Genomic DNA, 21,629 nt, shown 5'->3' on the forward strand with positions numbered 1-21,629 from the left:
ATAGAGGAGTGGGTGAGCTTGGCCATTCCTGGGGGGCTTTACTGAGGGATCTCATCTGCCTGTGCGGAGCATCTGGCACACCCGCCTGCAGGTGGCATGGTCTCCCGCCCATGTCCCCGTGCCGGATGGGTGTGGCTGGGACCTCGCGGTGTAGATTATGTCACCCAACGGCTTCAAGTACAGGAGCATTCCCTCTCCACCTGGGACGCCGCATGTGCAGGCAGTGTGGCTGGAGAGCTCAGGCTTCTGTAGCTGCAGCTAATTCCAGCTTCAACTCCTGTGGTGCGTGGGCATCCTTACCCTTCCTGGTCTCAGTTTCCTGCCTCTCAGGCTGTGCCTCTTCCTGCCAGAGCTGTTCTGAGCCAGACAAGGGGGCCTGGCACAGAGTCAGCACCCACTAAATGTTTATGTTATCGTTGCCCCCCAGGGTTTGAATTCTGCTCCTTGGAGAAGCCCTCCCTGCTACTCCCCCTTCGCCGTCCCCCCTGCTCCCAGTTTTCTCCCTTCCTTGAACTGCCACAGCCCGCCACCCCCCTCCTCCTACCTTTTGGGTGGGTGTTCCCTCCTCAGTCCTTGTCTGGGTGTGGCTTTGGGCAAGGTGAGGCTGGTGTCAGTTCTCCCCCCGTGGGTGTGTGGGAGGGGAAGGCGTGACACACCTCTGGGTCTCTTCCAGGTATCCTGGAGATAACGGCCGTGGAGGTGGGCGTTGTGGCCATCAGGGGGCTCTTCTCCGGCCGGTACCTGGCCATGAGCAAGAGGGGACGACTCTATGCCTCGGTGAGCTGGGCTGGTCCTGTGGGCGGGCAGGGGTTGGGCAGCCATCTCCAGCATCACATCGGGGACACCGGGGGCGTGGGTGGGGCAGGGCTCTGCCCGGTCTCGTGTGGGGGCTCAAAACCTGGGGCCAGACCCCCAAGCCCTGTGACTTCACGCCCAGAGCTGTTCCCAGCAGCTCTGCTCTAATCAGCTCCTGGGTTGAGTGATTTGGAGTGTGGAACGTGGAGAGGATACCCAGAGGGGCGGACACCCCCTGAATCCTCCAGAGCTTCCCCAGGCGTTGCTGTCACCCCCATCAGCTGTCTCTGCTCTCAAGCAGGCGAGAGATTGTCCCCCAAATCATCACAGAAACAAACTGATCCACTCTGGAGTGATGCAAGGGGGTTCATTGGACCAAAGGTCTTCCATTGGGCAGCCAGAGCTCTCCTGGGGGCAGGGAAAACGAGCATGGAGCCCAGCTGGGCGCAGTGAGTGCTCCCCAAGAGCTGCAAGAGAGGGGCTGGGACCCCACCTCTCAGGCACACTGGTGCCCAGTCTAGACAGCACCCCAACTTCCTCCAAACATAAAGGGGTCTCGTTGCTCTGTGGGCGTTGGCAGCACACAACCCCCCAGGGGCAGGGGCAGGGAATACACTGGGTAAAATACGCGTAACTTGGAAACGTGCTCCCTCCAACTAGTCTTTACATGCAATAGGCTGACGGGTCCTTGGGCAATGAGAGGTTTTCCATCCCACATGCCCTGCATGGCCTGCGGGTATCCTCACAGTTTCATCTCTCCATTCAGTCACTTTTGCAGGGGGAACAGCCCCAGAATTTCCCTGCCCTCTTTGAAGTCAGGCAAAGTGGGATCCAGCAGAGCTGCAGGAAAACCCTCCTGTAAGCTCATTATTTCACTGCAGATTTTTAGCTGTTTTACTAACAGAAATGCGTTAAGGCAAATGCCCCATTTGTCTCCTCTGACCCCAGGGCCCTTGTGGGGAGGGCCTGTCTCCCCTGGGGAAGTTCACGGAGCAGAGCAGGAGGCCTGCCTCAAGAGGGGAAGCCACAAACCTCTGCCATCTCTTCCTGTGAGGGACAAAGCTGCGGACTTTGGGGAGGGGGGTAGAACAAAGCATTATCTGGGAGATCCTCATGTTTGAGGGACCACTTGTGGCTCTCTCTGACCTGAGAGCTGATGGCCCCAGCTTCGGGGGAAGCCCTGCAGGTCACCTGAGAGGGGTGACAGCCGGCTGCCCTCTCCATCACCTGGCACCAGGAGTGCCCGCTCTGGGCACCACCGTCCCTGGGCTCCCAGCCATCCGCCTCTTGTCTGTGTGGCTCCTCCAGGTCTTGCCCTCAGCCAGCTTCCTGCCGCCTCCTCTAGGCCAGCCTATGTGCTCCCCCAGGCCGCTGGCCTTCATGCTCTGACCACACCCTGGCGCCAGCCGTGAGCTCCTTCTGAAAGCCCGGATGGCTCAGAAACCCCAGGCAGAGGGCAGCACATGCCAACCGGCTCAGCAGCGACTCCCCTGCTTTACTACTGCCCCACCGGTAGGGCACTCAAACCCAAGGTCAGCTGGAAATAACAGTTCACATCCCCTCTCTCTCAGCCCCTCCTTCAGTCTACCCCCAAATCTTCAGACACAATCTCCTGAAATCTTTCTCTTCAATCCATACCTCTCGCCTCCCCCTGCTTTACTCCCAGGCCCTGCACCCTTACTGCAGGCTCTCATCACTTCCCACCCGAACCATAGCACCAGCCTTAAGAGGTCCTCCAGCCTCTTTCCTTCTCCAGCAAATCCATCCATCCACCTATACATACATGCATCTCTTCACCCATCCATCTATCTACCCACCCACCCATCCATCCATCCATTCATCCATCCATCCATCCATCCATCCATCCATCCATCCATCCATCCATCCATCCACCCTCCCACCCATCCATCCATCTACCCACACATCCATCCTTCCACACATCCATCCATCCACCCACCCACCCATCCATCCATCCATCCATCCATCCATCCATCCATCCATCCATCCATCCACCCATCCACCCGTCCGTCCATCCATCCATCCATCCATCCATCTTTCCATCCATGAATCCAACCACCTGTTCATCCAGGCATTCATTCATGAACTCATCAATCAGTCAAACATTTCTTGGGCACTTACCACATCCCACATACTGTGCTAGATATCTGCTGGGGGGGGAGTCTTCCTAAAATACAAATCTTGTCCCCCCAGAACTCCCATCACCCATAAATTATCATACAGACACCTTAGCTCAACTCAGAGGAGCTGGCCCAGACCACCTTCTGCCCTCATCTCCTGCCGTCACTATGTGACACATGCCCCAATTCCAACAGCTGGATCCTCTCGTGTGTCTCCAAACAATGCCTTTGCCCTGACAATGCCCACCCAGCCCTCACAACTCACCCCAAGTGCTACCCCTATGGGAACAGTGTCTCTGAGTCTGCTGGTGTCCATCAGCACTCCGATCATGGCTCTCCTGGCCCCTCCCAGGGGGCTGGTCCCTTGGGGTTCAGGGCAGGCTGGGGAGACTGGGTAGGCGGAGCAGCTCCCCGAGAAGAGGGCGAGTCAGGTAGGGCTGGGGTGGGGGCCGCTCTAAGGAGGAACTTGACTAAAAACAGGGTCCGGGGTGGGGCAGTAGGTAGGGTGGCTCTGGGGAGGACTGCCATGGGTGAGCCTCCACTGCCATTGCTTGTGACCCTGTCCCTGAGCTGTCCCTCCTTCGGCCTCCTGCTAGGTGCAGGCAGCTGCTCTGGAGGGCCTTGGAGTCACATGGCCTGCCACCCTTTGATCAGGGTGGAGTGAGGGGCTTGGGAGAAAAAGGGGCCCTGCCCCTGAGTCCCACAGTCCACAGTGGGAGCCAGATAACGGCGCCCACCTGGGGTTGGGGGGGGAGCCTGCCCCAAGCCCACTCACTCGTGCCCCAGGCAGCCCTGAGCCCCTCACTGCACAAGGGTGGGCGCAGAACTGAACAGCATCACATCTCTCTCGGTTGGCCCCGCCCCTCTGCCTCAGTTTCCCCATCTCTAAAGCGAGAAGGTTGGTCTTGAGCACTGGGATCCATTCCAGGCTCCAGGGAGCCTCGGGCATCCACTAAAGGGCAGAAGGGCAATGGAGGGGCTGGGCGTGGGGGGAGAAGCAGCCTCCACCTCCAATTCCACAGGACCCCCTCACCCTGATCTGCTCTGGGCTTCCGTGTTATCTGACTTAAAGATCTCGCTGCTCACGGCACGCTATTCCTGAGCTCCAGCTGTCAGCTGCCTCCCATCATGTGGTCTGAATCCTCCAGCCGCCCCCACCCACATGAGGACGCCCCCCCAGGTTCGAGACAGGCCCATTCACTCCTGTCCCCTGGCAGGCCCTTCCAGCTGCCTGCCCCTGTCCCTGGGCACCGTGTGGGGAAGGTTCCCCTGGTCCCCCTGGGGAGGTGGCCCTTGGCATGCCCACCACCCTCAGTAGGGTCTGAAGCCTCTGCTGAGTGTGCCCCCACCCCCTCGGCCAGGCCTTGGCACCTCCTGTCCCCCTGCTTAGTGAGCCCCGCTTAGTGAGCAGAGTCCACCTGCCGTCCTCCCTCCCAGGAGCCCCCAAGCTCCATGGACAAAACGAGTTCCCTCTAAGCCCCAGCTTGTGTTGGGACACGCCACCCTTTGAATTCGCCTTAAGAGCTGCCCTCCCTGGGGTGTGCCTCCAGCACGCACTTCACGCCAGGCTTCGTGTGTCCATAAACTGGGTCAGCTGTGAGGCAGGGACTGTGTCCCCCAGCTCAGGACAAGGATGGTGACTCCTGGAGCTCGGGTGCCAGAGCCAGGACCCACCCTCAGCATTGACCTGGAGAGCCTGGGCTCGGCTCCCCTTCCTTCCTCTGCATGGCTCCTTTTTCTTTTATGCAATTTCTTCAAGAGACATCTGGGGTGCCGACTCCTTCCTCTGTCCAAACGTCTGGCCCTGGCCGAGGTCTGCCCAGCCTTACAGCTCAGGGTCCCTGGGTCGGGCAGCCCTGCCTCTGCTCTGCCCTCACGACTTCACATGGACAGATGCTGGGGACATCAGGGAGGCCTTCCTGGAGGAAGCGGCCTTGGAGCTGAACCCTGAAGGCCAAGCTCCCCACAAGGGAGGGGAGCAGAGAGGGCGGCAGGGAGGTGCTGGCGAGGAGCAGCCCTGCGGGGTGGGCCCAGGGCCGCTGACCACGGCGTCTCGTCCCCGCAGGAGAGCTACAACGCCGAGTGTGAGTTTGTGGAGCGGATCCACGAGCTGGGCTACAACACGTACGCCTCCCGGCTGTACCCCACGGCCCCCCGCGGGCCCGGGGCCCGGCGCCCGCCCACCGCCGAGAGACTGTGGTACGTGTCGGTGAATGGCAAGGGCCGGCCGCGCCGGGGCTGCAGGACGCGCCGCACGCAGAAGTCATCGCTGTTCCTGCCGCGCGTGCTGGACCCCAAGGACCACGAGATGGTGCGGCTGCTGCAGAGCGGCGCGGGCCCCCGGGGACCGCTGCCCGGACCCCCTGTCCAGGGCGCCCGGCGGTGGAGGCCGGGGCAGCCGGGGAGGCGGCGCGCGGCCCCGGCCCGGGAGGACGCAGCTGGCGCTGGCCACGCGGGGCGCACAGCTCACGGCCGGGCCGGGCAGCGCCAGGCGAGGACCCGCCAAGGCCCGGGGGGCCCCCGTGCCTCCTTCCTGGCCCCCCATCAGGGCAGCATTTCCTAGCTGACTCCCAGCGCTCCTTGCTCCTGCCCCCCACTTCTTGCTTCGGCGTTGGCTCCTGCTTTGGGGGGTCCGTAGGACGTGCTCTCACCCATCCTGGTCTCCACAAACGAGGGTTAATTCAGAACTGGGGTGGGGGGCCCGGCTCGGGGCACAGGGGAGGGATGACTTAGAGGCAAGTTACTTGTGGGTTGTCGTTGGCTAGGGACCCCCCTACCCCTCGGCCACCGGGGAGCCCGCCTGGAATCTGGGCGCCCCAGCCGGCCCAGGAGCCTCCAGCCAAATGCGGTGGGTTTGTGTAATCGGAAACATTAAAGTGTCTTTATTCTACTTTGTTATTTAACAGAGTATAACGCAGCCCGAGGCAGCTCTGGCAGCTCTTAGGTGAACTTATTTGCTTGTGGTGACAGGAAAGTCCGTTCGTTTAGACCCATGTTGGGAGTTGCTCACAGCCCCTGTGATCTTAGGAAGCGCGACCTTATTCCGAGAAACTGGGTTGAAGATGCAACTTAATCCTCTGGTTTGGGAAGTTCCTATTTTTGAGATCAATGGATAGTTTATGTGGGTGAAAAGAACAGGCTTACTCCTGTGTACGTGCATGCACGTGGGTGTGCAAAAGTGATTGCACCTGCCTGGGCCTGCATTCGTGTGTGCACACGTGTGCATGGATTCCTGCAGTGTCTGCATGCTTGTATGCGTGTGCCTGTGAATGTGCGTGTGCATGCCTGAGCACGTGTGCGTGTGTGTCTCCCCATGTGTCTCTGAATATACATGCGTGTGTATGTATGTGCATGGAGAGAGAGAGCCTTCCCTTGTTCCAGAACTCTGAAAAGCATCCCGTGTGCTGCAGCCAACTGCTTCTCCCTGGAGAATTTCGGGTTTCTCTGTGGTGCCGGCATCACCCCCTGCCTCCGCCCCCAGCCCCTCTATCCTTGTACCTCCTGGTTTGGCTGAGAGAGTGAGGCTCAGAAGGCGAAGTGATTTCTGGGGGTCCTTCCCTGCCTCCTGGCGTGGCGTGGGGTGGGTCACCTGGAGTGGCCCACGTGGGAGCCAAACGGCCTGGACAGCCACCACGCCTGTCCCCTGCAGGGGCACCCTGTCCCCACAGCAAGCCCAGGGGGTGCCCGAGAGCGCGACCACTGCTGGTTTGCGTTGGGGCCCATGAGGCTTTCCTGGGGGGCAGTGGGGGCCTCTGCCGGCTATGGGGGGGCAGCCCTGGGGCTGTTTGAGCCAAGCCCATCCTGTGCAGGGTCCCCTGGGCGTGCCCCGCTATAGTCACTGAGGGACACTTGCCAGCTGGACAGAAGGGTCTGCTCAGCTGGAGAGGCTTTTCTTACCAGGGAGGGGAATCGGGGCTCGCTGTGCTCAGGGTGTTGGGGTGTAGGTCTGTGTGCGTCTCAGATACCCCCCAAAAGTACCATGTTCACCCCAGAAAGGGCAGCCGGGGCCCAGGAAGGAGGCACCACTGGCCCCAATTCACAGAGCCCCAGTGGGGGCTGATGGGTCCTTGGTGCCGGGTCCCCACGGCTGGCCAGGAAGGGGCCCGTTGAGGTGCCATCAGGGATCACAGGAGGCCCCCCCAGCCCTCAGCGTCTCCCGGCCTCGCTGTCACCTCCCAGTTCTTCCCTCCTTCCTGGAACATGCCCATCCCCGGAGCCCCTATTGGGGGGTGGGGAGGGGGCAGCCTGGAGCCTCTGCTCTGTTGCCGAGGGGAGTCAGGAGGTGAGGGGGCGTCCTGGCATGTAGAGGGGTGGGACCTCCTGGAGAGGAAAATGGGAGGGGGCGTGAGCCCAGCACCCTTCCCTGCCTGGCCTGGCCCATTCTCTCAGGTGTGAGACCATCAGCCCCGCCCGCCCAGCCAGGAGAGCAAAGAGAGGCAGGAGCCAGAGTGAGGGCAGGGTCTTTAGGTGCCAGAGGTCTCTGGGACCTTGGGGTGGCCAGTGGGCCACCCCTGCCTGCCTGTTCGTCCTGTTGGGAGGAAGCAAGCTGCCAGCCCCACAGGGAAAGGAGGCCTGGCCTCTGGGTGAAGTCAAAAGGAGGATGCCCCTCCATGAGAGTGCAAAGGTGGTTCAGTGGTAGAATTCTCACCTGCCATGTGGGAGACCCGGGTTCGATTCCCGCCCTCCACCCAAAAAAAATGCAACATGGTGCTGCAGTAATGGGAGAGTCACACGGAGAAAGAATGAAATGTGACCCCCACATACAGGATACAAACAAAAAAGGAGGACCCCTGAGCCCCAGCCCTGACCTCCCTGGCTGGGATGGAGCAGGGGGGTTGGGTCCTGGAGGACTGAGCCTTGGTGCCGAACTCTGGGCCCCTTGGAGGGTCGGAGGCTCCCCCACCACGCGGAAAGGTGAGCAGGCAGGCTGGGATCAGCGCCGCCCGTCCGAGCAGACCTTACCTCAACCTCGTTCCAGGCCTGGTCTCCACGCAGCCCCCAGGAGCGGGGGCCCGCCCTCGCCAGCTGTCATACGGGGGTACCGCGGGGTTACCCCGCACAGGTCCCGGGTGTGGGCCCGGGTCTGTGTTCGTGCCTCCGGGGAACTCGGCGAGAGGTCTCCGGGGGGGGAAACGAGGCCCTGGAGTCTGGAGTCAGACCTGCCTGGGATCAAACGTGGCAGCGCGTGGCCGTCACCTCCGTCGACCGTGAACACGTGCAGCCGCGTGGCCCCGCGTGGCCCCTGCCTCTGCAGCCTCAGTTTCCCCATCTGTCCCATGTTGGGACCCCTGGAGAGGCAGGAAATAGCCACAAGCCCAGAGAGGGCAGAGGCAGCACCAGGCACTGATTCTCCAGCCCAAGAGATGCGTCAGGAGTCGAGTGTGCTCTCCCAGGGTCCCTCTCGGCAGCGCCCACCTTTCACCTGGGCCTCAGGGTGGGGGGTGGAGGGACAATCTCCTGGAGGGCAAAGAGGGGATGCTGAAAGATACGAGGGAAATCCCGGGAAACCCCACACCTTGGACAGATTGGTTTCAAGATAAAAATTTCAAGGTCTTACCACAGATGCCTCTTGAACAGTTCAGAATTGTGGCCCTGTAATCCAATCTCCCTCTCTCTTCCCTCCATCCACCCCCTACCCAGCTATCAATCCACACACCCATTTATCCATCCATCCGTCCATCCATCCATCATCTGTCTGTCTATCTATCCACCTACCCATCCAGCATGTGTTGACACCAACCAAAAACCACACCCTGGGCTGGGCAGCTAAAGCGGTGAAGAAGACTTTTCTCTAAGCCCTGGAGTTAGGAGAACCTGGCCTCAGTTTCAAGGGCCCCTTCACAGGCTGGGGGACCAGGCAAGTCTCTCTAACCCCTCAGAGCCTCAGTTTCCACCTCTGTGAATCAGGGACAATAATGACGCCTACCCCTTAGGCTGCAGTGAAACATAAACCCGCTAACAAGTGATGGCTGAAGCCTGGCACATGGTCGGCTAAGCTTATGCAAGTTGCTGTGATGGCCACACCGCTCTGGGACCCTCCAGGGGTGCCCTAGTAAAAGCCGTCAGAAACTCCCCTTTAATGCGTGCCCACTCTATGCCAGCACATTCTGATCACTCTGCAACCTTCCAGACTCACTCCAGGCAATGAACTGCGTAAGCCCCCCAAATTCCGGGAGGCAGGGGTTCTTGTCCCGCTGGCCCCACGTGGAGCGTGAGCCCCAGGGTGGTTACAGGACAGAAGTAAGATGATGCAGCTGCTCAGGAGGGGAAGTCTGAGCCCCCAGTCCCAGTTCTGCACCCCCAGCCCCCAGCCTCCACCGGGGACACGGGCTGAACGTTTGCAGGGAAGAGGGTAGGGCAGGTTCCATTTGTCCTCATAGAACATTTCTCTCTCACCTCTTCCTTCCATGAACTCTCCCACTGAACAGGTAGGTCTTTTTGAAAGCTTTTCTCATCTCAGGAGAATCGGCTGAACCTCCAATCTTGCAGCAAGCCTCAGTGGTTTACTCAGAAGAATCACCTCTTCTTGCCAGGATGCCACTCTGTCTCCTCCTTCCATGTGCCTGGCCCTTCCTTGCTGTCACTCCAGCTAGCCTACTCCGCCCACCCCAAGCTCTTCCCTGCCACAGGACCTTTGCATGTGCTGCCTGCCAGGAGTATTCTGCCTACTACTCTTCACCTGGCTGGGTCCTTCTCAGCAGGTCATCACCTCCTCGGAGAGCCTTCTGTGACCACCCTATTCTCAGTCGGGACCCCTGCTCATTTTTTCTCACAGTGCTTTGTCATTTTCCTCCACAGGGCCTAACCCAGTCTGTAATTATATAGTTAATTGTACACATGCTGCCAGTCTCCCACCAGTCACCCACCCCCGGGATCAGGCACCTGGGCTACTCACCCACCAGTTCAAGTCCATCTTTGGTTGAAGGCTGCTCCCAGAGACGGTCACTGCCCCCCTACTTTTGGCCTGTCCCCCCAGGCAAATAAGCCCAGGTCTTGGGATCTCTGCTCATAGAACAGAGAGGAGGAAGGGGATGTGGGCAGAAGGCCAGCGGTATCTGCTGCCTTCTCTTATTATTTGCCTTTTGCAGATGAGAAAATAGAGGCTCAGAGAGGTTGAGACATTTTCTTCAGGTCACACAGCCAGTGAGAAGCACATGAAGGCTGGTCCCCAGCTCTGACACTTGTCCTGCCACCCTGCCTGGTGCTCAAGGAAGGGAGATGGGAATGGTGGCACACGGGTGGGGGGGGGCACGGTGGTGCAGCCGCTATGGGAAACAGGTTGGAGCTCCTCAAAAATTAAAGTAGGTAAAATTCCCCAGAGTTGGAAGGGACTTCTAAGTTCATTGCATTTACCCACCTGCCCTGGTCCTGGTGGTCCTGCCGCCACCCCTCACCCACTCCGAGGGATGGGGTGGGGGAGGGGCCGGGGCCGGCCATCTCACAGGGCAGAGGGGTGGCCTTTGATCGTGACAGTCTCAGTTACACAGGACCAGTGTCCTTCCCGGGCTTCGCTGATGCAGCAGTTTGCGTACTAAGTCCATCTAATGCAGAATCAGCGACGACTGACATTCGTGTAGGTGCTGCCCCTTCCCACACCCGAAACAGACATTAGCAATTGATCACAGCTGTCTTTCCCGCTCCCGGTACTCAGTCTCAGGGCCCTTCTCAGAGAGGAAACCCAGTTGCTCAATCCCTTTTCCATTAGACAGCGTGGCATGCTTAAACATACTGTTGGACTGTACCCTGCTCCCTCAACCTCCCCCCACCACCTCCCCAGAAAGACCTTCCCCCCCCCCCCCCCGGGTTAATCATCCTTGGTTCCTTTGGCTTCTCCTGTGCTTATTTCCAGAATATTCCTTAGCCTGGATCCTCTCCCCCATAGCCCAGCACACAGTTAAAAGTTATTGATCCTTATGAATTGTGATACCCAGAACTGAGTACCTTCCCCAAAGATGACCAGGATTAGTGAAGAGAACCTTGGGGCTCTCTCCTTTGCCTAGACATCACCTTTCTCTTAATGCAGCCTAGAACTGCACTGGCTTTTTTGACCACCACACCAGACTGCTGTCTCTTCCTGAGCTTGCAATAAATTGAAAATGTTGGGTTCTTGTGCTCTTAAACTAGGTTTCCTTCATCCTATGGTTGCATGGCTAATTTTTTTAACCCTAGATACAGGACTTTATTTTCCATGCTTTTAAATCCTAAATTGTTAAAGTCACCTAATTTTCCCACCCTTTGAGGTCTTTTCAAATCCTAACATTCTTGGAATAAATCAGCTGCCCTTCCTAGCTTGTAATTTCCTTTTTTAATTTGAGTCCTATTCATCCACATTGTTGACCCCCAGGTGTTGGGCTGGACTAGATCAGGCTCCACCCGGCAGCGTCACTGCAGTCCCTAGGACACAAGTCATGGAGCCCTTGGTTAAGAGGATGTCAACGCCACTCACTCAGCCAGGAGCGTGCGCTCCCTGCGTCCCCAGCCTTGTGGAAGCTTGGGGGACACCACTGCGCACAGGACATTCCGTGTACCTGCTGTCATGGGGGTGCCATATGAGCAAGCTCTGGACGTGTCATCCTCCAGGCAACGTGTCTCCAGTTGTTCTTAGGTAGATTCCAAAGCTCTCTGCAAAGACACTTAGCGCCTGCCATATTTTCCTTTGGAAAAAGAAAAGGTAAATTTGGCTTGACTTAGTTTCAGATGTAATCTCACAGATGTAAATGAATGACGAATAATAATCCGCTCTATTTTTTTCCTAGGGATTCACATTACGTGAGTCAACCTATTAAAAGTAAAAAGGTGAAGTAGAATGACCACCCACCCCAGCAATCCCACTCCTAGGAGGATACCCTGGAGAAATGAACACAGACGCCTGCACAGAAACCTGGACACCAACGTCCGCACCAGAATTATTCACAACTGCTAAAACAGAGTAGAGACGGCGTAAATGTCCATCAGCAGAGGAGTGGATAAACCCATATTACGGATTACTATGTGGCAGTAAAAAGAAATGAAGTTCTGAAGCATGCTACAACGAGGATGAGCTTTGAAGACATAAGGCTGTGTGAAACAAGCCGGACACAAATGGCCATAAAATATCTGTCTGATTCCATTTATGTGAAATATCTAGAATAGGCAAATTCATAGAGGCAGAAAGTGGATTGGGCTGTCCCGGGCTAGTGGGTTCGCGTGGGGAATGGGGAGTGGCTGCTAATGGGTACGGGATGTCTTTTCAGGTGGTGAAAATATTCTAACACTGTGGAGATGGTCACACAGCCCTGCGAATCTACTGCAGCCACTGAACTGTATACTTTAAGGGGGTGAATTGTGCAGATTGTGGGCTCTATCTCAATAAGATTGTTATTTAAAAAAATAAGTCGCCACAGGCCCACCCGCAGGTCTTTTGGTGAGGGCGGGACTAGTCAGGCCGTTCCCACCTCTTGGGGACAACTTAGGGGACAGAAGGTGGGGGCTGCGCAGGTGGGGCGGGGGTGGGGGTTGGGGGTGGGCTAGGAGGGCATACTGCCTGCAGTACCACAGCCTGCCAGCAGATGGCGGTGAGCTCAGCAGCAACTTTCCGACGGATGTTCTAGGTGGGTCCCGTCTCCGAGGACCTGGCTGCCCCCAGGCCTGCTTGGGGGATGACGTTGCTTTCTCGGCTCCCTGGCATGTCTGCAGCAACTGCTGGACACCCCGGCCAGGCGGTGGGAGAGGAGCTGGGTCATCAGGGTCAGACCAAAGGAACATGGGACAAGCAGGTGGCCCCTTACTCTCCCAGCGTGCACACGCTGACACACGGAGGGCAGAGGGTTCACTCCCCCAGCCCTCGCAGTCCCCCACCACTGCCCAATGCCCATCCCCTGCACAAGGGCCAGAGAAGGCCTGGGTCCATCAGAATCACCTCCCAGACCAGGGAGTAGGGTATACAGCAGGTGCTAAGACTTGCTGACTGTATAGGAGATGGGCAGCAGAGTCACTGTTTGTGCTGAGTACTAGAGAGGACGTGTGTCTGTACCAAACGAGGACATCAGCTGGCACTGACGTAGGGGCGGGAGGACAGTAACTCATCAGCTGGCACTGACGTAGGGGCGGGAGGACAGTAACTGGGCACCTGCCTGGCTCAGCACAGGGCGCCAGTGGGGCCCCCCTCGGGTGCTTTCATTCTCCCCACTGCGTCTCACGGCTCCTAAGGACTGAAACTCATGTTCACACCCAGCCTCCTGCTCCAGCAGGAGCTCATTTTCACATGTGGGTCTCAGGGTCCTTGAGTTAAGCCCGTGGCTCTCCAAGTGAGGGCTCTGAACTTGGGAACTGGTTGGAAATGCAGGTTCCAGGGCCCTACCCCGGACCTGCCGAACCGAATTCTGGGGAAAGGCACTGCCATGGGGTGTTAGGAAGTCCCCAGGGGATTCTGACGCAGATGAGGGATCCAGGGGTCCCAGATTTCAAGGTCATCCCTGTTGGGCGGCTCGTGCTTACTGGGTTGCCATGCTGTGAGCTGGGAGCTTTTCCCCCAGCATCGCAGTGAACTCTCCAGAGACCCTGTAAGCCCAGCCACTGGGATACCCATTTTACAGGTGGGGAGACTGAAGCTGAGGGATATAAAGTCCCAAGTGGCAAAGGACTGAGCTCAGACTGGATGCTGGTTCTGAGGGGAACCTGGGTCTGATACTCTGTGGCCAGACGATGGCCCTGAGGAAATATGGCTACTCCCAACACATACACTCTCTCCCCGGGTAGGAGGGGCCGGTGGGTGAACTGGCAAGGAAGTGCCACCTCTGCTGAAGTGTGTGGGCACGGGGTAGGGCATAGTCATTGAAATGCAGGCATTGTCTTCTGGGGAACCCCCTCGGGCTTTGTACTAGAGGGAGACAGGCTGAGTGGGTGTGCCTGAAGCTCACCTTCTGAGGCACCTCTGGCTCTGTCAGCAGCAGGGCAGGTCCTTCCAATATTCACCCCACCTCCACCCCCACCTCAAGGTACACAGAAAAGCCTGGTTCTGAAATCCAGTGGGTTAGGATTGGTAATGATGAGCTTCCCAGAGTATCTACTTCCCCGCTATAAATTAGGATTTAGCTCAGCCATGAGATGAGACCTCATAGTGCAAAATTGTTGCTTGTGCTCCAGCCATCACACCCCCACACCCTAATAGTAATAGCAAAGAAGACAGGCATGCTCTCCCTCAAGGAACTTCTCCTAGAAACCACACTCCACACTGTTGCTCACCTTGGCAAGTACTGTTGGGCAGACTTTACTCACATGGCTACTCCAAGCTGTAAGAGAGGCTAGGAAATGGAGACTTTATTTCAAGCAGCCACACGCCAACCAACACTTAGGGTTTCTATTACCAAGGAGAAAGAGGGGATAGAGGAGGTCTCTGCCACAGCCTTCCTTAGAGTGGGCACCACCTCCACCTCCTCCTCCACTCTTCTACCAGTGGACCATCCTGGGGACATCAAGTCCACTCCCTTTCTTCCTTGGTGGCTTCTTCAAATGTCCAGGATACAGGAGAAGAATGCTCAGAGTGTTAGGATGCTGCCCCCACTGCAAGAATGGAGTCAAGATTTATTGCCAGCTCAGCCAGAGGCCACCTGTGGGAGGTCAGAGCCCCTGCTGGTCCCAGCCCAGCCGGAGAGCTTCCCAGATCAGAGCCTAAAGGGCTCGCTGAGGCTTCTCTCTGAACTCCTGCCCTCAGATGCCATTTAAAAGGCCACAGCCAGCCCAGCACCTTTGTCGGAACCACAATCTCAGGGGAGAGGACCGATCTGGGGGCTTGGCAGACTCCAAGGGCCACCCCAGGCTGGGCACAGGACTCCAGTTCCAGACTTTTTTTTTTTTTATGGGCAGCACCGGGGATCAAACCTGGGTCTCTGGCATGGCAGGCGAGAACTCTGCCACTGAGCCACCGTGGCCTGCCCAGTTCCAAACGTTTTGCCAAGTACCCCGGCCCTGGGTGCTGGAGGTCCTGACCTCTAGCCTCCGGCCCTACGGGAGGGCGGGTGCTGGGGCTCGGCCTGCCCCACCCAGTTCCGCCAGGCCCGGGGCTCTCAGTCCCACCACAGTGATGGGGGGGCGAGGTGGCTGCGGGGCCAAGGTGGTTTCTGCCGCCTTCCTGGGGTCTGGTCTCAGGGTGTCCCCCAGTGGGTACGTCACCTGCGGAGGCTCAGCCAGGTGACAGCACTGCACCCACCCAAAAGGACCTGGGCTCCGGTCGAGGGGCCTCTCCCTGGCAGCCCTCCTTCCCTGAGCACAACCTCGAGCTCTCAGCCAGCACAGGCTGCAGCTCCCAAATCCTGCCGGGTGGGGCCAGCCCAGCCCATCTGGAGACTGAGGGGCTTTAGGGGCCCTGACTGAGGCTCTGGACAGAACTGCCGGGAGGAGGGGGGCAGATGGCCTCTGAGGAGTGGCTTCCCTCCCTCTTCTGATGATGCTGCAGCTCCCAGAGCAGGATCTGAGCTCCCCAGGACGGGGCGGCCTTTCCAGGTCAGGAGGGGCTAGGATGAGCATGGGAGGAGGAGAGCACTGGTCAGGAGTCCGAGGAGAGGCTCGGGGCTAACAGCCCAAGAAGCATCACCAAAGGCTGGCCAGGAGCCCTAGCCATGGGTGTACACTCGGTCCTCATGACTGTCCTAGGAGACACACTGTCACCATCATCCCTGTTTTATCATTGAAGACACAGCTCAGAGAGGTGAAGCCATCTGCCCAAGATCACACAGCATTGGGGTTTCATAAGCCCTCGCACAACCCAGCGGTCCAGCAGACCCAGATTCCAGCCCCGCGCTGCTGCTTGAACTGGGCAGTCATCGTGCCCTCTGAGCCCCCGTATCTCCCTGTAGAATGGGGGTGTCAATCCCTGCTCCCCTTACAGGGAACGTTGCAAATCTGACAGTGTGAGACTCGGGTGAGAAGGGCTGCGGACCTCTGGTGGGCAGGACCCGAGGCCGCTGGGTCCAATACCTGACCCAATACCTGTGACTGCGGCCAGGTGGGCCCACCTAGGGGCTGGGGGCCTGCAGGAGGTGCTGCTGAATGGCGAGGAAGCTGGCACTGCCGCCTGGGCACTGAAGCCTCTCTGGCAGAGAGATCCCTGAGGCTGCTGCCCCACTCCCACCCCCACCCCCAGGGTCTCCCCCTGAGATCCCCGGAGAGCTGAGGGATATAAGCATCAGCACAGCTTCGCCCAGTGAGGTTCCAGCTCCCACAGCAAGTACCCCGAGGAATCAGAGCCGAGAGAGAATGAAAACAGATGGGCATAAAAGGGGCAGGGTGAGCCAGCTATGCCATGAGAGAGCCCAAAATATTATCTCCAGAGTCACAAGGATTTCTAGGAAACACTCGATGCTGCTGAGGTCAGGGGCACTGAGAGCAAAAAACAGAGACAGTGAACCCAGGCATAAAATTCAGGCATCACCAGACCTGTGACAGTCACTCAGCCAGGGCTGGGCAGAGAAGTTCCCAGCCCAGGGGTGGCAAAGGAGACGTGACCACTAAACGTGAGGGGGTCCTGGGATAGAAAGAGGACAGCAGGGGACACGGAGGGGCTCCAAGTTAAGTAGTGACCTCGGTTCCTAAAGTTGTCTCCGTAGATCTCCATTAATTGTGACAAATGTGGGGTGTTGATAATATGGAAATGTGGGCCTGGGGTGTCTGGGAATTCTCTACATTATCTCTGCAATGTTTCTGTCAATTTAAAACTGTTCTAAAACAAAAAGCTTATTTAAAAAATAAGGTAAAAATCAAGTGTCATTGTTTGCCTAGCAACTAGCAGAATGTAAAAAAAAATACAACAAAAAAAAACAAAAACCATCCCACATGTACCCAGTGCTGGTGAAGATGTGGTTAAATGGACATGCTCATATATGTTGTGTCAGCCGTAAACTGGTGCATTAGAGGACCGTGAATTTGGGACCCAAATGCCTTGTCCAGACCCAGAGACTAATTTTGCTTTCTGAAGAGCAGAAACCAAACTCGGGGAAAAAAAGAACTTCATGCACGAAGATGTTCATCACCGTATTGTTCATTACAGAAAAAAACACATGGAAAATACCTGGAGGTAGAAATGGAACAAACCAGTTGAATAAAACACGACACATCCAGCTTCTCGCCCAAAGTCCTGATGTTTACAAAGACCAGACAACCTCCCTCTCCCCCTCCCCCTCCCCCACACAAAAGGATTTGCAGGCTGACTTGTTCATTCCACAAATAAACACTTGTTGGAAGTTGGGCCAGGCCAGGCAGACCCTACACTTAAGAGCTGGGGTGTCATGGGAGGAGCAGGGGGTGGGGTGGGGGGCACGGGCGGCAATCAGCCCCTGGGTTAGGAGGTCCTGGGGTAAGAGGCCGAGCTGAGAGTCTGGGAGGGGCTCCTAAGGTGGACTGGGGGCTGGACAGCTTTCCAACAACCCAACTGCCCTTTGAAATGGCAGCGTCAGCCCCATGGAGGAGGTGGGGGTGGGGTCTCCCCAGGGTGGGTGGGGTGGGGGTAGCATGGAGTGGGGGGCAGTAAGCAGGGGCAGGAGCTGGGAGACCGAAGCTCAGGCAAGGCCAGCACATCTCCCTTCTGGCACTGGGGAGCCAAGGAGGGTTCAAGGAAACAGAGACAAGTCCAGATGGCTTCGGGAGCGGCTCTCATGAGCCCCAAGGGGTGAGTCCTGGCCACCGTGTCCCCTCCACCTCGCCAGCATTGTGGCCAGCCAGGCTGGCGTGACCAGCAGCTTTTGTCAGAGGCTGGGGCAGCGGGGGGTGGGGGAGCTCGGCCGGCCGGAAGGGCCCCTTCCCCTGGGGGCCTATCGCACCCTCCATCTCGCCGGGCCCTCGGAGGGCCACGGTCACTGCTTCTGGTGTGTCCACATCTGCCCCTCCTCCCCTGGGGACCACAATGGCTTGTGAGAGACCAAATATCCCCTCGCCCGGGCCCCTGATGGGAGGTGACTGGTGTGACAGTTGTCCTCGGCCCCTCCTGCCACTGTGCTGGAGGCGGAGCTCTCGGGTTACAGTTAGGGACCTGAGGGCCCAGAGGTTGTTCTGTGCTGAAGGCAAAGCTCCAGGGACCCGGCGGCACTCTGCCGTGTGCAAACCAAACCCTGCCCTCGGCCAGGGCCCCACTGCTCCGAAAACCACCCCATGAAGCATCCCTGGTGGAGGGGTCTACGCCTCCCTTCTCCACATTCCCCTTTCACCCGCACCATGAAACTTCTCAGATCGGAGGGACCTGAAGCTCAGAGAGGGTGAGTGGCTTGCCCAGGGTCACACAGCAAGGGGTTATGGGAACGGATCTCCACAGAAGTGTTCCCACCCCAAAAACCTTGTGGTCACCTCCAAGTGCATCGCAGCCACAGCTCCCGTGTGTCCAGGGCTCCGTGCAGCCCATGGACAGCCCTGGCCAGTCGGCTGAGCTGAACCGACCTGCCCCTCCCCGGCTTGCAGGGCAATCCCCCCACGCCCTCTGCAGCCCTGCTGACCGACGCGCAGGGTCCCTGAAGGCTGGGCTCCATTTCCTTCACCTGCTTCCAGGTGCTGCGGTGAGTCTAAATGAGATGCTCTGCCCAATAAGTGTGAGCTCTTATCATTGTACCATGCATATGGCTATCAGGACTGGATTTTACACGTTTTAGAGTGGGGCTGAGGTGGTGTTTTTCTCCTTTTGGGTTCACAGAGCAGGATGGCCACTGGAGGGGAGTGAGGCAACAAAGAGACGGGGCAAACAAGCCAAATGAGAGCACGTGACCCTGGACGTCCCGGAACCGTCCCGTGCACTGGAGGCTGCCACTCTACATGGCCCAGAGGTGAACACCTGGCCCACCGCCTGCTTTTATAAATAAAGCTTTATTGGAACACTGCCACATGCATGATTTAATTGACACCTGCGGCTGCTGTCCAGGACCACGGGCAAAGCTGACTCTTGCTATGGACCTTATAGCGAACGCTCCCTACCCGGCCGCTCACGGGAGGCCACCAGCCCTGCTCCAGCTACAACCCGCCCTGCGCTCTCACCACGCTTAATATTGAGACCCTAAGGCCTTCCTCAGGCTGGGGAGCCACCCCCAGGCTCGATCCCCACACCTCCGGCCTCCCTGTGCCCCTGGCCCCCTCCGCTTTCCTATGCTAAAGCCCCACGGCTGCCTCAGGTCCCCGCAGGTGCTGCGGGCAGTGGGGACGGAGGCTGGCCCCTGCTCATGTGACATCGGGTGGGCAGGTGGGGATGACAGCCCACTGGGATCCTGGGGAGGTGGGTCCAGGGCCATGGGAGATGCAGCACCCACTGTCTGTCTGGTATAACGTGCCCTCCATCCCTGGGAGGGGGTGCCCTGAGGCCCTGGCTGGGGGATGCTGCCTCAAACACAGAGCTGACCGTGGCCCCTCCCACCTGCAGGGAGGCCCCCTGCATCTCTCCTCCACCCGTTCCCTTGCCTCATGCTGGTCATGCTTCTTTGGGGAAGCACCCAGGACCCCCAGACTAGACAGGGGGCCCCAGGAGGGCACCTCACCCCGTGGCTAACTCCCAGCTTGGTGCCCACCCCCTCCCCTTGCAATGTCTGCTCCGCCGAGGTGGGAGGGGGCATCGTGCTCACTGCCGCGCCCCCGGGGACCGAGGCGGCACGTGACAGACGCCCAACCAGTGTTTGTTGATTGACTTAGTGCCATCTAAGGCAAAGCTCGAGCATCTCTCCGGGCTTGATGCCAACACAAGGCCGTTGAGAAAAAGAGGGTAGATGTCCCGGCCCAAGAATCGCTCCAAGGAAGGTCGCTCGGACTCACTGCCCTTCCGGGGATGCTGGGGTTCAGCCCCCCTTGCCCCGGGGGCCCTCCGTTGCTACCTGCAGGGGGGCGTGGCCGAGGCAATAGGACATTTGCCAAAACCACTGGAGTCCGAGGATCGCAGCACATTTGGCCGAGCCAGTGGCCGGCGCCCCGGTTCCAGGCAGTAGGGGGGCACGGCTGAGTCGCTTTGCCATTTTGTTGCCTTCGGAGTGCAGTGTGGCATCTGTACTAAAGCTGGAAACGGGTAGCTTTACTGTTGGGGTTCCTTTCTGGTTCTGATACATTTCCTCGGTTATTACGTGGGTATTATAAAAGGATAAAGAAAAACCATTTAGGTGGATGCACTGCTCACCTGGCGAGAGCAATCCGGGGAAACGGGAAGGATTTATGAGAGCTGTTTTGTGGGGAGCTCGGTGGAGTGAGGGGTCCCGGGGTCCCAAAGGCCTTTTTGAGCTGGAGACTCCCCTCCAGGAGCCTTCAGCACAGGGGGACCCGGCACTGGAGGCTGCAGGCCCGGCCATTGCTGCTTCTAATTAAATGGGGTGACTTGGCTGCCCCACCCGGCTGGTCTCTGGGGGTTCACAAGGAGAGTAAGAGCATGCGTGCAACCGAGAAGCCAGGGCACCTTGGAAGGCCAGCATGTCTTATTTTGGTTCTTGGGCTTGCCCATCGGTATCTAAGTGGGGCCCCCATGGGCACCCCAGATGCTGAGTGCTGTATTTAACTCAAAGGCACTGCTGGTGGGAAGCGGGGTCTGGCTTGACCTGGTGCTCAGGGAATGACCCCTGGGCTCGGGGCGTCTATTTTAGAGGAGGCTGCCATTTGGTCTTTGCCAAAATAGTTGAAAGAAGACCCCAGAATAGCAGGCTGGGTCCGGGCGGGTTTAGGAGGCGCTTCTCGAGCTTCGCGGCAGCCGCACGGGACTCCAGCGTCAGCTAGCAGGCGACCGGAGGCACAGGCCAGGAGTGGCCTCTGGGCTGCCTCGGATGGCCAGTGTCCCTGGCCTCGGCGGCGGGAAGGACCCACAGTGTGAGGTCAGGGAGGCAGGACCAGCTGGGGGGTGAAGAGAGAGCCCCAACACCCGTGGGGGACAGGGACCGTGCTTGCCCCACTCTGCAGATGGGCATGCTGAGGTCAAAATGTGCCCAAGAGCTCACGACTGGGGCCGGGGGGAGACCCGGGCCGTCCTTCCAGCCTCCGAGACTGGACCCACCACCCTGAATCTCACTCTGCCAGCCCCGAGCTTGGGTGACTTCGGCTGTCCAACTGGAGGAGGGGGGTAATGATTCCAAGAGGGAAAGTGGAGAAAAAACTATTTACCTGCTGCGGGTCCCATCTGCTGGGGGGGTCCCGCCGGTTGGGCATCCTGCCTATTGTTTCAGCCAGCCCTGAACAAGAGGGAAAGGGGTCCCCTCCTTGGCTTCTCTCCCCCGAGTGGGAATCTAGCAACCGCAGCACAGAGCATTTTTCCTCTAATGCGGCCCTCAAGGGCTAACAGGGGGTGCGAGGGTAGTTCAGTGGTAGAATTCTCGCCTGTCACGCGGGAGACCCGTGTTCGATTCCCGGCTCATGCACTTCCCAAAAACAAGCAACCAAAACAAAAAAATTCAACAAATGGTGCCGCAATCACTGGAGACTCACATGGGAAAATGATGACATGAGACCCCACCATACAGCATACAAAAAAAAAAAAAGCTAAAGCCCACCTACCCATCAGGATCGCCAAGGACCGAACAAGAGAAGGCGTCTCCAGATGGGCAGGCCAGAAGCTGCGTGTGGTACAAGGGGCAGCCACGCCTGCTGCCCACACTGCTGGACCCTGCTGGGTTTGGCTCTCTGGGGATGCCTGGGGGTGTCCCTTGTAGGTCCCAGGCCATCGGTTTAGTTGGAGCCTCGTAGCCAGAACCTGGGGCTGCGCACATAGAATGGGTCGCACCT

The 21,629-nt window shown here is 58.3% G+C and overlaps 1 protein-coding gene and 1 non-coding gene across 2 annotated transcripts in view; both read left to right on the top strand.

The window, feature by feature from the left end:
* The window catches only part of FGF3 (fibroblast growth factor 3), an 8,579-nt gene extending 1,921 nt beyond the window's left edge, over positions 1-6,658 (top strand). Inside the window, exons 2-5 of the mRNA XM_077114822.1 lie at positions 674-777; positions 4,999-5,424; positions 5,699-5,781; positions 6,583-6,658. Coding sequence (XP_076970937.1) covers positions 674-777; positions 4,999-5,424; positions 5,699-5,781; positions 6,583-6,658 — 689 coding nt within the window. The remainder of the gene's footprint in view (positions 1-673; positions 778-4,998; positions 5,425-5,698; positions 5,782-6,582) is intronic.
* A 14,536-nt stretch (positions 6,659-21,194) lies between these two features.
* TRNAD-GUC (transfer RNA aspartic acid (anticodon GUC)) lies at positions 21,195-21,265 on the top strand. Its single transcript has one exon. It is a non-coding gene; the product is annotated as a tRNA-Asp (tRNA).
* Positions 21,266-21,629: the final 364 nt, after the last annotated feature.

Source organism: Tamandua tetradactyla, chromosome 9, assembly GCF_023851605.1.
Source record: "Tamandua tetradactyla isolate mTamTet1 chromosome 9, mTamTet1.pri, whole genome shotgun sequence".
NCBI lineage: Eukaryota > Metazoa > Chordata > Mammalia > Pilosa > Myrmecophagidae > Tamandua > Tamandua tetradactyla.